Genomic DNA, 17,511 nt, shown 5'->3' on the forward strand with positions numbered 1-17,511 from the left:
AAGTCAGCATTCTAGTCCCTCCTAATTTCTAAATGCAACATAAGGTTTAATTACAGGAAAGACCTTTCTGTTAAATTCGGTCAAGTTGTTTTTTGTTGTTGTTGTTGTTGTTGTTGAGAATACTATTCAGGGGTACCTGGGTGGCTCAGTGGGTTAAGCATCTGCCTTTGGCCTGGTCATGATCTCAGGGTCCTGGGATTGAGCCCCGCATCTGCCTCCCTGCTTGGTGGGGACTCTGCTCTCCCTCTCCCACTCATGCTTGCAATCTCTCTCTCTTTCAAATAAATCAAAATAATTAAAAACAAAACAAAACAAAACATTCACGGTCTATAGATAATCCACACACACTCATAGTCATCTTGGGTAGTAGTTGTTTGACTTGATGTGAAGACAAATTCCAAATAGGTCACAGATAAAGAATCTTTACTTTCTTGAAAAAAGCAAATTTCTGGGACACCTGCGTGACTCAGTCGGTTAAGCCGCTGCCTTCGGCTCAGGTCATGATCCCAGAGTCCTGGGATCGAGTCCCGCATTGGGCTCCTTACTCAGAAAGGAGCCTGCTTTTCTCTCCACCTCTGCCTGTGCACTCTCTCTCTCCCTGACAAATAATTAAATAAATAAATAAATAAAATCTTGAGAAAAAAGCAAATTTCCTTTAAAAAAAAAAAAAGCAAACAGAACCAGAATTTCTTTATCATGATACATTATAATATTTAAATATGGCTATATTGAAATATGAAAGAGATACACATCTACATATGTCATCATATTGAACACAATATATGTAAAAGGTGTACATATTCTGTTTCCCAGAAGGGAAATAACCTGCTCGGATTTTCTTTTTTAGCTTCCTTATTTCTTTCTGCACGAGGGTACCTGGAGTTCCTGCACAAGCAGTCTTTTTTTTTTTTTTTTTTTTAATTGAAGTTTGCTTTTATCTGAGAAGGACATGTTGGTTATATTAACTATATGAAGCAGCAAGACAATTAACTCATTTCTATTCAGCACTTCTTTCCTCCTTTTCCTGGGCCATCTTGCCAGCTGTGTGGCTTTCAGCCCAAACCTTTCCCAGGAGCAGGGGTTTGACCAACTCCATGGGGGCCCCCCATGGGGTTGCTAAGTAACATAGCCGCATGGCGAGGGCCACCCGCCACTGTGCTCCAGGCCGGAGCCATCGGGGCTCCCAAGCCTCATTGAGAAGCATTTAATTTGAAGCAGCAGGACATGTAGTAAAGCTTTTAGATGTCCATTGAAAAGTTTGGGTTTTTTTCCTTTTCTTTTCCTAAATGTGTTTTTTCTGCAACGACTATATTATTTTCTTATCTCAAAACCCACCCGCCATCTCTCTACCTTGACAAGCAGGGCCTGGTGAGAGGCCTGGAGAATTCCTCCAGTCCAGGGAACTGGTGAGCTCTCTGAATTGCCCATGATAGAGAAAGGCCCTTCAGGGTGCAAATACAGTGTCGCAGGAAATTTCTCTCTCCACGGCCCCGTGAGAAAGGTTTTGCAAATCTTTCTTAAAACAGCCCTCCTGCAGCCGGGTCCTTTTTCTAAATTGAATATGCTGCTTTTCCAAGTTTTGTTTTAGATGGCAATAAAAAATAATGATGGTGTTTGTTCATGTACTCAGAATATCTAATCACTAGAGAAAAGTCGTTTCGGTTTTTATGATCCAGGACTGATGGCATTTTCAGCAGCAGCTACACTAAATCTTGAGAACAGTTCCAACAAAAGGAGAAGATACTTCCTCCGTTTCCGGGTAGATATCTTGAATATAAGATCTCCACCTTGAGAGTCTCATCTTGATTATGTTGAGATAATGGTGCCTCAACTCACAGAGATTCTGGTTTTCAGAATCATTTCAGAATCTCACAGTCACATTTCTGGGAGAAATGTTTCCCCACGTCTGTCACAGATGTGCTGTGACTATTAGCCATGAATTCATTTCACGTGTATTTATATCGGTCCTCTACAGTAGAAATGACCTATGACTTGAAGAAATTAGGAATCTTTTCATCCCAAAGCCCCTTTTGGCTGGATTTTGAATAAGCTCTGAAAGAATTTTGAAGTTCCCAATGTACCTGATTTTTATGTAAACCTGATCTATGAAAAAAACTGAATTAATAGTTACTTTGTAGATGATAGTCTTTTATACAATAATTTATGCAGCTGACTAGTGAGCATTTGGCATATTTAAAAGACTACTTTTTTCCCTTAAAGCCAGAAGATAGAAAATTTTTCTGTATGTTGAGTGATTTATTTTTAAATTTTATAAATTAATTCATTTGATTAATTCAGCTACCAGAAATTCAGCTCTTTGGTTAGACCTGGACACCTCAACAATCAGTGCTATTCTCCTTCATAAGCAAGAACAGAATGTCAAAGCAAAGATCAGCAGGGGATGTTCTCTGGGCTTCATCTCTATCTTCTTTTCTCTGGTGGCCACAGATTGTACTGAGTCGGTCATAAGCTCTCAGTAGCCTCTTGTGATCGACAGACAGGTCGACGGCAGCTGGGGTCACCAGCTGTCCCCATCATACAGAGCAAATTAACTTGCAGTATGGTGCGGTGAAATGAACTTTATACTAGGAGTCTAGAGACCCAGGTTCTAGTCCCAGTTCTACCACTAAGCTCTGTGACCTTGGGCAAGTCATAAACTCTTTGGGTCCATAAAAGGGAATCAGTTGAATGATCTCTAGGGGAACTTCCTGCTCTAAAAGTACAAGTCTACCAGGTGAAACAATGTTTTTGATTCACCCTCTGTCCGATCTGGTAAAACCATACTGTTTGTACTGGGGAAGATAATTTTATATCTGATCTGAAGTCGTATAATTGGTCTCTAACCTCCACACCAGGCATTCTGAGAAAAAGGGGCAGGAATTGCTCACTACCTTGGAGAGATGGAAAAAAACCATATGGGAGCAACCCCATCCAGCTTCAGAGATTCCTGGCCCACATGATTCTCCGTGGGATCCAGTGTCAGGGTCAAGTCCTGCTTGGTGGGGGCATGGGGCTGGAAAATGTGTTGTGAATGACTACTTTAAGATAATAGCCATACTTGCAAGTGTTATGTTGTTCTTCACACCTGTTGTAGCTTCTCATTGGAGTTCAAGTTCAAGAGCTGTTGCTGGTTACTGTATTCTAGAAGTCATAACCTCTGGGCTCATGTCTTTCACAGAAACAACAAAGTGATTGTTTGCTTTTCCACCCCTCTGGTTAGCTTGGTTGTTTTTTGGATCCTTCAAATCATAAGAGAGCACTAGCTATGTATTTAATTTTCCCAGATAGGAGATTAACCAAAAATTAACCTAGCAGCAATGATAAAACCCACTGGGTCATTATGCAGTTTTTGCCTTTCATAGATCATAAACACCCCAACTGAGGATAATTTACTTTCGCTGGGAAATTTGAACCTATGAAATAATGAAATAATGTTTCCAAGCCAAATGTAAAACCCAGTTTTATAGGTAGACATCCTTCTATTTTCCTCTAACTGTCTCTTCGGTGAGAAAATCTGACCTGTCCCTCAAGCCGACCGATTGCCCATTCTCAAACTGGGGTATGTGAACACTCCAGGGTACGTGTAGGTATAGAAGGGGGGTGTGCAAGGGAAATTGGGAGCCACAGAGTCATCTCTGAGCTCTTTTCTGGAGCATCACACTAACTCAGGTATCTGCAGAGTATTTACCCAGTTGAACATGTTTGCCACGTACACCCAGAAGCAAAGTTGTTCAAACCTCATGCTTCATATTGGCCAGTCTCACACTTTTTCTTTTTCTTGAAAGCCCAGGGAGGGGAGCAATGTTAGGTGTAGTAGCTGAATGGAAAAATGATAACTTGATGGTACTAGGAAATGGCGTGTGATTAGCTGCTGTTTACTTGCAAGGAGATGACATTCATACCAGTAACCATGGGGTCTTCTGGAGTGGAGACAGGCAAACAAACTGTCTCGATGCAACCCGTGAGCTGAAAGTGGTTTCTGAAGGGTTGTCAACAAAGAAGAATATTTGGGAAAGATGTATGCAGCCCACAAAATCTGAAGTATGGGTTCTCTGGCCCCTTATGGAAATAGTTCTCCAACCCCTCTCTAGAGAGATTTCTCCCTGAGGCCTGAACAGCTAGGACTTCCAGAAATAAGGTAGTCATCTTGTGGGGCTTGTTCTAATTCTTTTTTTTTTTTTTTAAAGATTTTATTTATTTATTTGAGAGAGAGAGACAGTGAGAGAGAGCATGAGCGAGGAGAAGGTCAGAGAGCGAAGCAGACTCCCCATGGAGCTGGGAGCCCGATGTGGGACTCGATCCCGGGACTCCAGGATCACGCCCTGAGCCGAAGGCAGTCGTCCAACCAACTGGCGCCACCCAGGCGTACACACACACACACACACACACACCCCTTCACATGCAAACATCGAAATTAAACTTCTTACCTCAGTTCCTCAGCCGTCCACACGGACCTGGCCCAGTGGATAACAATGAGGAAAACTGTGAAGTTGGTTCATTCGGTATTCTTCATTAAATTGCACATTTTTTTAAAAACTTTTTTTTTTTAAAGATTTTTATTTATTTATTTGACAGACAGAGATCACAAGTAGGCAGAGAGGCAGGCAGAGAGGAGGAAGCAGGCTCCCCGCCGAGCAGAGAGCCCAATGCGGGCCTCGATCCCAGGACCCTGAGATCATGACCCGAGCCGAAGGCAGAGTGCACATTTTTAAGTGGTAAAACATTTACATTTTCTTCTCATCTGGGGATATAGGTTAGTGATTAAAACAGAAAGTTTATGAGGTGTGAACTCAAATCCAGTAAAAATTCATAAGCAAATTAGGGAATATTGAATCTGAGGTCATGAAAGGTGGTGATAGATAGCATATCCGAGATACTGCCCTGAGGAGGAAAGAATTCAAACCAAGATGGAGCAGTTAATCACAAGATCACAAGACATACCAGAGGTTTTATTTTAAGTTTGGATTTTATCACTGCGGTGGTAGAAATGAGTATCAGCTTTGGCATCACTTATGTTTGGGAGCCCCAAGCACAGTAATGAAACCTTCACTCTTGACAGTTCCTTTAGAAGCCAGTCAGTGAATAGTGCTAGCAAAGAAAGATCTTTCTCAAAGCTACCTTTGAGATTAACTTTGGAAACCCTTGGAAGAGAAGCTCAAGCAATGGGAGAAATTTTGATCACGCTTCAAGTGAAGGTGTGATCAAATATGTCTTCATCAAAAAGAATTGGGCTAACCAACAGAGACATGACATAGGATGGTCTTATGTGACGAGATTATCTTTCTTTGGGGTATATACCCAGGAGCAGAATATTTGGATTAAATGGTAGCTGTGTGTATAAGATTTTGAGAAACTCAAGTTGCCTTCTAAAGTGGTTGTGCCATTTTCCATTCCCACCAGCAATGTATAGGGGTTATGATCTCTCTCTCTCTCCTTGTCAGCCCTTGTTACTACTGTCTTTGGGGGTTGGTTTGGTTGTCATCTAGTGAGTGTGACGTGGCACCTTTTATTTGCATTTCCCTGATGACTCGTACTGATAAACATCTTTTCAGATACTTATTGGCCATTTGTATATATTCTTTGGAGAGATGTTGTTTCACATTCTTCACCTCTCTTTGATCTTGATATGACTGTCATATCAGGATATGTCAGAGGCATATCTTGGATCTTAATAGGACCATCATGTTGTAGGCAATTAATGCGTTTTCATTTCTTGAACAGACTAAACAGAAGAATGGCTACATCAGTATGTAAGATCTTATGGTCATAATGCCTGTTAGGAGGGAGTTAAGTAATAATGTTTGTGAGAGCAGAGACTGCCTATTAGATGCCCCATGCCTACAGGACTCTCCAACAGCCTGGCGTGGTGTAGGTGTTCACTCACTGCCTTTTGAGTGAATGAATGTTTGGTTGTAACATGTTTTTCTATAAAAACAAAGAACTGAAGAAATTATCAATAAGGTATGTGATGATTTTAAGGAGTATAATATCAGCCGGAAGATATTTGCAAACCTGTAAACAGATGGTATTATTTCCATGAACTGTGAAACAAGGGCTTAGGGCCACTGTGCTCTTTGGATACACCAGTAGCTGCTCTTTGTTTCTTTCATAACATTTGGCCTGTGGTTCATTCATCTCTCTTTTTTTCCCCCCTCTGAGTGTTTCCCTTTAATGATGATGTGAATACTCATTTTATTTTATTTTTTTTAAAGACTTTATTTATTTACTTGAGAGAGAGCACAAGCAAAGGGAGGGGCAGAGGGCAGGGAGAAGTAGACTCCCCACTGTGCAGGGAGCCTGATGCGGGGCTCGATCCTAGGACCCCAGGGTCATGACCTGAGCTGAAGGCAGATGCTTAACTGATTGAGCCACTGAGATGCCCCTATTTTTTTTTAAAGATTTTATTTATTTATTTGACAGACAGAGATCACAAGTAGGCAGAGACGCAGGCAGAGAGAGAGGAGGAAACAGGATCCCTGCTGAGCAGAGAGCCCAATGCGGGGCTCAATCCCAGGACCCTGAGATCATGACCTGAGCCGAAGGCAGAGGCTTTAACCCACTGAGCCACCCAGGGATCCCTATTTTTCATTTTTTTAAAAGGGAAGCATATTATACAAATACTATACCCAGTTTAGAAGAAAGTTGCTACCTGAATTGCTCTTCATCCTTCTAGGAAAAAAATATTAAAGTGTAGAAACACAGTAAAAACAACCCAAAACTAGATCACATGAATGGATTGACCATTCAACTTAATAAAGAATGCTTCCAATGGTTTGTTTGTCAGATCTTTTTCAAGCTTAGAATCCTGTAAAAGTTTTTGCTGAAAATATAAGATCATTACAATGCAAACAAAATTTGAGAGCTGGATGAAGAGGTAATGAGTCTTATCTGTCTTTGAAGATTCTTAGCTATAGTGACTAAAGCTTTAGTGATTAAGAGGGATTCTGTGCTAAAAGCTTTAGTGATTTAAGAAAACTGACTTTTTAAATAATTATTACACACTACCATTGTTTTACAGAATTCTTCCTTGTCAGATAAAATGGCCAGTGGTTCAGAAGGACTTTCTTCACTAAGAGGCCCAAGAGACTAACCTCAGAGTAAGATAAAATTAGGAAACATCCACGAGCAGCGTCCTAAAATATTGCCACATCACAAATTTGGGGCATCTCTCCTCCAGTTTAAAAAGAGTTGTTGCAAGTATTGTGGCATTTTAATAAAAAGGAATATTGCCTGAATGCTAAACTTGTTTTTCAATGTCCTTCTTTTGAATTCATCCAGTTTTCCAAAATTGATAAATTTTGTGAAATAACATTTTGTCTGTAAGTCAGTGAGTTAAGTAGTATTTAAAAAAAAAAATACTGTATTTACATAAAAATAATATGGCCTTTGGATAACTTTCTGTCACTTTAGAATACCTGTACAATTAAAATACTGTATACACTGACTGTGAAAGAATGCAGAAGTTTTGTATTTAATATAAAATAGGAGACTGAGAAGATACTCTGTTTCAGGCTCACTTGTAGGCTTCTTACATGTAATTTTCCTCCTACGCAGTTCAGACCTCTTTGGTGGAAGAGTCTGAAAAATTTCAGTATTTGTCATTTGTTTGTTGCATGAATTTTAAAACCCTTCTACGGAATCCTTGTAGCAGGTTCCTGGCAGAAAAACAAGACTGCAAAGTAGGCTGGAAATTTTAATAGAATTAACAGAGTGACTGTTGACAGAAAGAATGTTCAGAGGGAAGCTTAAAGGAGCCCAGGAGTCCAGGCAACCAGGGATTTACATCAGGAAGCTAGGCCTGAAGGTGTTCTTTGGTCCTGTGAGTGGAGCTGTGGGAAGAGGCCCATCCCAAACCCAGAATATCGTCATGGCAGGACACAGCCTCCCCCAAACCACAGCACGGAGGCAGGGAAGATCGGCCTCGAACTCCCCCTCCTGTACTGCCATGTCTTGCTAGTGCTCCCATTGGCCAACGCCCTTCCAGAACCCAGAGCCTGGGTGATGAGGTCCTTACAAGTTAGACCTCAGTATCTGAGAAAGAAAAAAATGAGACCCTCCCCCGAGGGTGAGCCTGTGTCCTTGCACAGCTTTGCTTGCAATTCCAGAAACCACCTCCATCTAGCTGAAGCCAAACAAAGACTGAACCCGAAGGTCACAAGGCTGCAGGGTGTCATGGCAACTGTGTTTAAAAGGCAGTCAAGGACCTGGAAGCCGGTAGAATCCAGAACCTGCTCCCTTTGTATGACTCTGCAACCTGAATATTGGTTGACTCTTCCCTGGGGAAACCAGGAATGTCTTTCTCTGCTGTGTGTTTTACAGAAGGAAAGGGTGACATCAGCATGAGCCTAAAGGTTCCATTTCCAATTCTCCCTTCTCTTGGTTCCAATCCCAAGTCCCAGGAGAGCTCACTCTGGGGTGTTTTGAAGTACGTGCTTCTGGTCCCTATGACCAAGATAACTGGAACGTAGGATAGAAGCATGGTTGTCAAGATCCTGCCCATGTGCATTCCATACAGGAGGCTGCTTAAACTTTGCTTATGAGCCGGTACCAAAAATCCTGAAAAAGTAATTTAAAGTGTAGTTGTATTTCTAATATGTATATAAATTTTAAGTATATATACACTTAATACACACACACAGCTACATGCAAACACATACTCATCCTTTCAGAATAGCAGTATTTAGGGATGTCTAGGTGGCTCAGTCGGTTAAGCATCTGCCTTCAGCTCAGGGTACAATGCCAGGATCCTGGGATCGAGACCCACATTAGGCTCCCTGCTCAACGAGGAGCCTGCTTCTCCCTCTGCCTGCCACTCCCCCTGCTTGTGCTCTGTCTCTCTCTCTCTCTGACAAAAAAATAAGATCTTTAAAAAAAAAATAGAAATGTTTAATAGAAGCTTATTCACAGAAGTATAATAGAAGCTAATGTTTGTTGTTATACAACCTTCATATGAAGTACTGCATTTTCTTATTATGGTAACATTACGAGATGAGTACTATTAATACCATTTTGCATGTAAACAGTCCTATAGAAGTTTAGTGGATAATTCCTATTTGTTCTGTACTTTTAGGGAGACATGGTAGCTGAAAAATCCTGAATTACCTGGTTTTACAGCCTGGATACATTATCAGAATAGAGGAAATGGAATGCCCCCTACATATAAGTAATGGTTCATGGGAATCTCCTGAATGTTTGTGTTGTGCCCCTTTAGATACATCAGGATTGGAGACAAAGAATGTGAATTTAACAAGAACTTTCGCCTTATCCTTCACACAAAACTGGCAAATCCTCACTATAAGCCGGAATTGCAGGCTCAAACAACGCTCCTCAATTTCACAGTCACAGAAGATGGTCTAGAAGCCCAGCTCCTGGCAGAGGTGGTCAATATGGAAAGGCCAGATCTGGAGAAACTTAAGGTAAAAATTACAAAACCGTCCATGAATACTTAACCTGGTATCTGCTTTGCCCAAGTTAGAGTGCTTCGCCCCAGGACTGTAAGATAAGATACTTGCCCACCTGGGGTTTACACTCTAACTGAGAAAAATGAGGATGTATGTGAACAGTTAACACTTCAAGGGCTCTCCTGTTAAAGCAGGTAGTTAGCAGCATGCCCCCAGTAGGAGATGGGCTTGCTGTAGTTTGATGCAGGTAACAAGGACAAGCAAAGAGATGTAGGAGTCATGGGAAACAGAAGGAGAGAAGCAGAACATGTCCCAATAGGTTCAGTGATGATAGTCCAAATCAGCCAGGGCAAAAGAACGAAAAAGAGGAGTAATGGAATAAAGCTGGAAAAATTGAGGGGCTCATAGCTGATGATGACTAGCACTTAAAGGAAAATATATGGCTTTAAGTACAGTGATTAAGAAAAAAATAATAAAAATGAGCGTTGAATTTAAAAAAAAAAAAAAAAAAAAACAACGAAAAAAGCCCTTAAACAACAAAGGAAGCCTGAAAATGTAGAAGGAAGTCAGTAGCTGAGGTGAGTCGTTGCAGCAGAGATTGTACATCCTGCCAAAGCAAAGATACTGGCCATATCACTTTTATGGCAAGTGTTTGTCACTCCAGGTATAAATCAGATGGTGTTCTCTCACCATCTCAGATGGTGTTCCTAGAACATCAGCATCAGCTGGGAACCTTAAATGAAGAATCTCGGGCCCCAGACCAGATCCTGCTGAATGTGACCTTCCGGGGTCCGGGGCAGGCCCGGCAGTCTGTTTTAGCAGAGTCTCTACAAGGGATTCTCACCCATTTTCAGAGTCCATTGGGGGTAGCTTTCCATTGGATTTACTTCTGCACCAGTCACCAACCAGAGCAGAGACAGCCCTGGGATAGAGGCTGAGAGTGAGTGGGCTCGGTCCCCTCCGGTCTCCTCGTGCGTGTGTTCCCATGCGGTGACATCACAACCTGCCAGTAATGAGTGATCCAAGGCCAGGGTTTAGAGGACCACGGGCTGCTGGGTGTATCACTGCCAAGTCGGACACGGAACATGTCCATATTTGAAACACCATGTGACTGTATAAGAAAATCATCTTGTCGTGGTCATTCATGTGCACATGTTTTTCTTTTTTGCAAAAGCTTTGACAGTTCAATTAATTTCTTTATTTGCTTTTATTTTTGATAGCGAAATTTTTCAAACATAGGAATGTAAAGAAAATAGTTCTAAGTTTCCATGTGATCATCATTTAGCTTCAGCCATGAGCAACATTTTGCCTCTCTCCCCCTCTTTTTTTTTTTTTTAAGCAGAAACAAGCTTTAAAAATAAATGTTAACTTACTCTGGAATAGATTTAGATTTATTTACACAAAAGTTACAAGATACTACAGGGTTCCTGTACATCACTAGCCCAACTTCAGTTTCTCCTAATGTTATCCTTCCTTTTTGCAGTACAAAAAAATAAAATGTATTTAAAATACTATTCTGCTTCAGTAAAACATGTCCATTCATTGTTGTTCAGTAAAGCATAGTAATCTTTCTCCCTGTTTTTTATAAGTTTGGGATATCATTCACATATCCTTTTTAATTGTATAATTCCTTGGTTTTTAGGTCATTCACAAAGTATCGATTTTACAACGCTTTCAGCACCTCAGAAAGAAAATCCATGCTTACGGCTGTTACTCCCCCGCCCATGTCCCCACTCACCTAGCTCCTAACAATCATTAATCTCCTTTCTATCCCTATAGATTTGCCTGTTCTGGACATATCATGTAAATGGAATCTTAAAACAGCTGGCCTTTGTACCTGGCTTCTCTCACTTAGCCTAATATTTTTCCTAATAGGATATTTCCATATCATATGGATTTTGCATCCATATGATAGCATCTATCAATTCTTCCTTTCTTATGACTGAATGTTATTCTATTATAGATACTATAGACCATACTTTATTTATGCCTTCATCAGTTGATGGACATTCAGGTGGTTCCCACTTCTTGGCTGTAATGTTCAATGCTTCTCGGAATGTTCACTGTAAGTTGTGTGGAGATATATTTTTTATTTCTCCTCGATATGTACCTTGGAGCAGAACTTCTGGGTCATAGAGTAAGTCTGTGTTTAATATTTGAGGAACAGCCAGACTGTTTTCAAAGCAACTGCACCATTTTACATTTCTACCAGCTATGTAGAAAGGATGCAGTTTCTTCACATCCTACCCTATCTTTGTCTCTCTTTTTGATAATAGTCATAGTAGTGGGTGTGAAGTGGTATCTCACTGTGGTTTGGACTTTCTTTTCCCTATGGACTAATGAGGTTAAGCATCTTCTCATATATTTATTGGCCTTTTATATATCTTCTTTAGAGGAGCATCTGTTTCAAATCCTTTGCCCATTTTAAAAATTGAGTTATTTTTATTGTTGTATGAGCTCATATACATTGGGTATTATACTCTTACTGGGCATATAATATATAAATAGTTTTTCCCGTTCTGATTGTCTTCACTTTCGTGATGGTGTCTTCTGAAGCACACAAGTTTTCAATGTTGATGAAATCCAGTTTACATCTTTTTTCTTTGTTGCTTGTGCTTTTGATGTTGTATCTAAGAAACCATTGCCTCACACATGTTTACTCCTATGTTTTCTTCTAGGAGTTTTAGAGTTTTAGCTCTTATATTTAGGTCTATGATCCACTTTGAGTTAGATTTTTTTTTAGTGTGAGGTAGGGATCCAGCTCCATTCTTTTGCATGTGAACCCAGTTGTCCCGCACCATTTGTTGAAAAGACTGTCCTTTCTCCCTTGCTTTTGCTACTTGTCCAAGATGAATTGACCATATTTCTGTGGATCTGTTGTCTAATGTGAAAACTATACCTTCCTTATTAGTGGTAGCATTATAGCAAGTCTTTAAGCTGGGTATTATCAGCCTTTCAACTTCTTCCGTACATTGACTGTTGGCTCTTCTGGATCTTAAGCCTTTCCATGTAAACTCTAAGATCAGGTTGTCAATATTTGCAAAATAATGTGCTGGAATTTTGATTGATAGTATGTTGAATCACAGAAAGGAAGACACGATACCTTAACAATGTTGAGTTTCCCTATCATGAATATGGATTCTCTCTACATTTTAAAATCTTTGGTTCCTTTTTATCAGAAAATGGTAGAGTTCTTCATATATATCTTCAGTATAATTTTCTTTCAGTTTTTTGGTGCTAATGTAAATGTGTTGTATTATAAACTTCAAATTTCATTTGTTCATTGTTAGTGTATAGAAAAGCCATTGTCTTTCATATATTAACCTTGTATCTTGCAGCTTTATTATAATCTCATATTTGTTAAGAGTCCTTTTGTTGATTCTTTAGGAATTTCTACAAAGACAACCTTGTCATATGTGAACATAGATTAATTTAGCCTTCCCATTCTGTATACCTTTTCTTTATTTTTCTTGTCTTTCTGCATTTGTTAAGACTTTCAGTACAATGTTGAATAGAAGAGGTAAAAGGAGATATTTGTATCGTGTTTCCAGTTTTGGAAAAAAGCAAATAGCTTCTCACCATTAAGTGAGGTATTAGCTAGATATTTCATTTTTAGATGTTCTCTATCAAGTTGAAGTTCTTCTATATTTCTAGTTTGCTGAGAATTTTTATTTTCTTCATCTATTTTATTTATTTATTTTTTAAGATTTTATTCATTTATTTGACAGACAGAGATCACAAGTAGGCAGAGAGGTAGGCAGAGAGAGAGAGGGGGAAACAGGCTCCCTGATGAGCAGAGAGCACAAAGTAGGCCTCGATTCCAGGTCCCTGGGATCATGACCTGAACTGAAGGCAGAGGCTTTACCCCACTAAGCCACCCAGGTGCCCCTTCATCTATTTTATATCATATACTTTTTCTTTAGCCTTTTGATGAGATGAATAATGTTACTTCTCAATGTTGACTTGGACTTGCATACTTGGGATAAATCCTACTTCGTATGGTATATAATTCTTTTTACACACGTGTTTGATTTGGTTTGCTCATATTTTGTTGAGGATTTTCATATCTATGCTCATGAAAGATATTGGAATATCATTTTGGGATTTTTCTGTAATGGCTTTATCTGATTTAGATATTAGACTATAATGCTGCCCTCTTAAAACTGGTAAGGAAGTAATCCCTTTGCTTCTATTTTCTGGAAGAAATTGTAGAGAATGGATAACATTACTTCTTTACATCCTTGGCAAACTCATCAGCAAAATCACCTGGACCCAGGTGCTTTCTATTTTGGAAGATTATTGTCAATTCAAATTAGATGTAGGCCTATTCGGATTATATGGTTTCCATTGTAAGAGTTTTTGGTAGATGTGTCTTTCAAGGAATTGGCCTATTGTATCTAAATTACCAAATTTATGGGCATAGCATTGTTCATTATAGTATTTTATTGTCTTTTAACCTATAGAATCAATAGTGATGATTCCTTAATTACTAACATTATAATCTGTGCTTTCTCCTTTTTTTTTCTTGATTGGCCAGGCTACAGGGTTATAAATTTTACTGATTTTTGTATAGAAACGATGTTTGGTTGATGATTTTTTTCCCCATTGGTTTCCTGTTTTATATTTTATTGATTTCTCCTCTAATTTTTATTGTTTATTTTCATTTCCTTGCTCTTTGTTTATATTGCTCTTCTTTCCATAGTTTCTTAGGGTAAAAGATTAGATAATTAATTTTAGAATCTTCCTCCATTTCTAATAAATGTGTTCTATGCTATAAATTTTCCTCCAAGCACTGCTTTTGCTACATCTCACACATTTCATTAAGTTGTGTTTTCATTTTTGTTTATTTCAATACATTTTTCATTTCTCTTGAAATTTCTTTTTTTCATCTGTCTGTTACATAGAAGTATAGTGTTTAATCTCCAAATATTTTGGGATTTTTTCAGCTGTCTTTCCATTACTGATTCCTTATTTAATTTCATTGTGGTTTGAGAGCATACTTTGTATTTCTGGGGTTTTTTAAACTCTTCCAGATGTGTTTTCCGGCCCAGAGTTTGGTTTATCTTTTGAATGACCTATGTGAGCTTGAAAAAATTGCATACTCTCCTATTTGTTGAGAAAGTATCCCATAAATGTTAATTACATCCTGTGATTTTTCCTATTTGGTTCAATTATACTGTTACTGAATCTCTGCCACTAGATATATTAGCTAGAGTTTTGAATGCTCCAGCATGTGGCTTTGTCTGCATCTAGAAATTTTATCAGTTTGTCTCATATATTTTGACACTCTTTTGTCAGAGACATGCTCAATACGGATTCTTATGTTTTCTTAGAGAATTGACCTCTTTATCCTGATGTAATTTCCCTTTTAGCTTTTGATACTTTTCCTTGTTTTTGTGTCTGCTTTGCCTGAAATTAATATAGTGCTTCAGCTTTCTTTTGTCTAGTGTTACATGGTATATCTTTCTCCATTCCTTTGCCTTTTAGCAAAGCAGATTTCTTATAGACAATGGACAGTTGTCTTATAGACAATGGACAGTTCTTGTTTTTCTTTTATGTTTTTGTTTTTGTTGTTTGTTTTTGTATCCACAGTGTTAGTGTCTGTCTTTTAATTGATGTACTTAGAAAATTCACAGTGATTATGTTGACGCAGTTGAATTAAAATCTACCATATTTGTCACTATTTTTTTAATTTACTGCACTCCTCCTTATCCTTTTTTTTTCTTTTCTTTCTTTCTGCCTTCTCTGATTTTAATCGAGCATTTCATAGGATTCTATTGCCTATCCTATCTCAGCATGTAAATCATACTTCTTTTTAAAAACATACAGCCCTTTCTTGGGGCACCTGGGGGACTCAGTGGGTTGAGCCTCTGCCTTCCGTTCAGGTCATGATCCCAGGGTCCTGGGATCGAGCCCTGTGTTGGGCTCTCTGCTCAGCAGGGACCCTGCTTCCCTCCCTCCCTCTCTGCCTGCTTCTCTGCCTGCTTGTGATCTCTCTCTCTTTCAAATAAATAAATAAAATCTTAAAAAAATAAATAAAATATAAAAGCATATAGTCCTTTCTTTAGCATTTAGTATATACATTCACAAGTAACCTAAGTCCACTTTCAAGTCACATTGTTATACTTCCTACTTCCTACTGGGACACGTGGGTTCTCTTTTAAAAGTTTTCCCGGGGGCCCCTGGGTGGCTCAGTGGGTTAAGCCGCTGCCTTAGGCTCAGGTCATGATCTCAGAGTCTTGGGATCGAGTCCCACATTGGGCTCTCTGCTCGGCAGGGAGCCTGCTTCCCTCTCTCTCTCTGCCTGCCTCTCTGCCTACTTGTGATTTCTCTCTGTCAAATAAATAAATAAATTCTTTAAAAAAAAAAATAAAAATAAAAGCTTTCCCGTTTCCTCCCTCCAGTCTCTCATCACATTGTTGTCATTCATTTCATTTATCCTAAGTTATAATCAAATACATTGTTGTCTGTATTATTTTGAACAGTTCTGTCCTGAATAAGAAAAAAAGGGGGGCACCTGGGTGGCTCAGTTGGTTAAACCATTGCTTTCGGCTCAGGTCATGATCCCGAGTCCCAGGATTGAGACCCCCATGGAGCTCCCAGCTCCGCCGGGAGTCTGCTTCTCTCTCTGGCCTTCTCCCCTCTCATGCTCTCTCTCACTCTCTCTCTCAAATAAATAAATAAAATCTTTAAAAGAAAATAAGAAAAAAAAATTTTACCTCCATTTATTCTTTCTCTGACATTCTTCCTTTCTTTATGGAGTTCTGAGTTCTGACCTATAACATTTTTTTCTCTATGACAAAAAATTTTAACACTTCTTGTAAGACATGTTTCCTCATGACAGATTCTTTCAGTTTTTGTGTGTCTGAAAGGTTTTTATTTTTCCTCCATTTTTGAGGAGTGATTTGGCAAGATAGACATTTCTAGACTGATGATTTGTTTCTTCAGTATTTTAAATATTTACTTTTTACGTGCATGGTTTCTCAAAAATTCTGGGAAATTCTTGTCCTCTTTCTTCTGTGGGTGAGGTGGGTTGGTTTGTTTGTTTTCCTTGTAGCTTTTTCTAAGATTTTTTCTTTGTTTGATTATGGTCTGATGTATTTGTTTGTTTCTTACTCTGCTTAGTATGCTGTGAGCACCCTGGATCTGTGGTTTGGTGATTGTCATTAATTTTGGAAAATTCTTTGTCATTATTACCTCCAATATTTCTTCTCCTTTTTCTCCTTCAGGATTTCCCATGATGTGCGTGTTAAACTTTTTGTAATTTTCCTACATTTACTGAATATTCTTTTCCCTTTTCCCATTCCTTTTCTCTTTCCTTTTCACTTTGAAAAGTTTCTGTTGACTTAACTTTGAGTTGGCTGATGATTCCCTTGATGTGTCCAGCCTACTGAGGTGTCCATCAAAGACATCCTTCTTTCTGTCATAGAGTTTATTTCTAGCATTTCCTTTCTTAGAGTTTCTCTCTCCTACTTGAAATGTCCATATAGTCTTGCATGTTTTCCACTTTACCCACTAGAGCCCCTTAGCACATTAAGCTTAGTTTTTTTTTTTTAAGATTTTACTTATTTATTTGATAGATAGAGATGACAAGTAGGCAGAGAGGCAGGCAGAGAGACAGGAGGAAGTAGGCTCTCCATTGAGCAGAGAGCCCGATGCAGGGCTCGATCCCAGGACTCTGGGATCATGACCCGAGCTGAAGGCAGAGGCTTTAACCCACTGAGCCACCCAGGTGCCCCTAAGCTTAGTTATTTTTAATTCCCAGTTTGATAATTTCAAAATCTCTGCCATTTCTGACTCTTGTTCTGGGGTTTGCTTTATCTCTTCAGACTATGTTGCCTTTCAGTGTGCCTTGTACTTTTTTGTTAAAAGCTAGATGTGATGTATTAGATAATATGAAATGAGGTAAGTAGAGCTTTAGTGTTAGGTTTTATATTTATGTGGTTAGGAGTTGGCCTGCATGTCACATTTGCTGGAACTGTTAGTGTTATAGGCTTCACTTCCCCCTCAGATCCCTGTTACTGTCTTGCTGTGTCCTTGGACTATTCTAGAAGCTCCTTCTTAAATAGAGTCAGTACCTTTCACTCTGTTGTAATCCAGTGTTATCATA

At 39.1% G+C, this 17,511-nt stretch overlaps 1 protein-coding gene across 1 annotated transcript in view; it reads left to right on the forward strand.

Annotated features, from left to right (window-relative positions):
- Positions 1-17,511, forward strand: part of DNAH11 (dynein axonemal heavy chain 11) — a 324,415-nt gene that overhangs the window by 262,733 nt on the left and 44,171 nt on the right. Inside the window, exon 66 of the mRNA XM_044246194.1 lies at positions 9,212-9,416. Within this exon, the coding sequence (XP_044102129.1) occupies positions 9,212-9,416 (205 nt within the window). The remainder of the gene's footprint in view (positions 1-9,211; positions 9,417-17,511) is intronic.

The sequence above is a fragment of the Neovison vison genome, chromosome 4 (assembly GCF_020171115.1).
Source record: "Neovison vison isolate M4711 chromosome 4, ASM_NN_V1, whole genome shotgun sequence".
Classification (NCBI taxonomy): Eukaryota; Metazoa; Chordata; class Mammalia; order Carnivora; family Mustelidae; genus Neogale; species Neogale vison.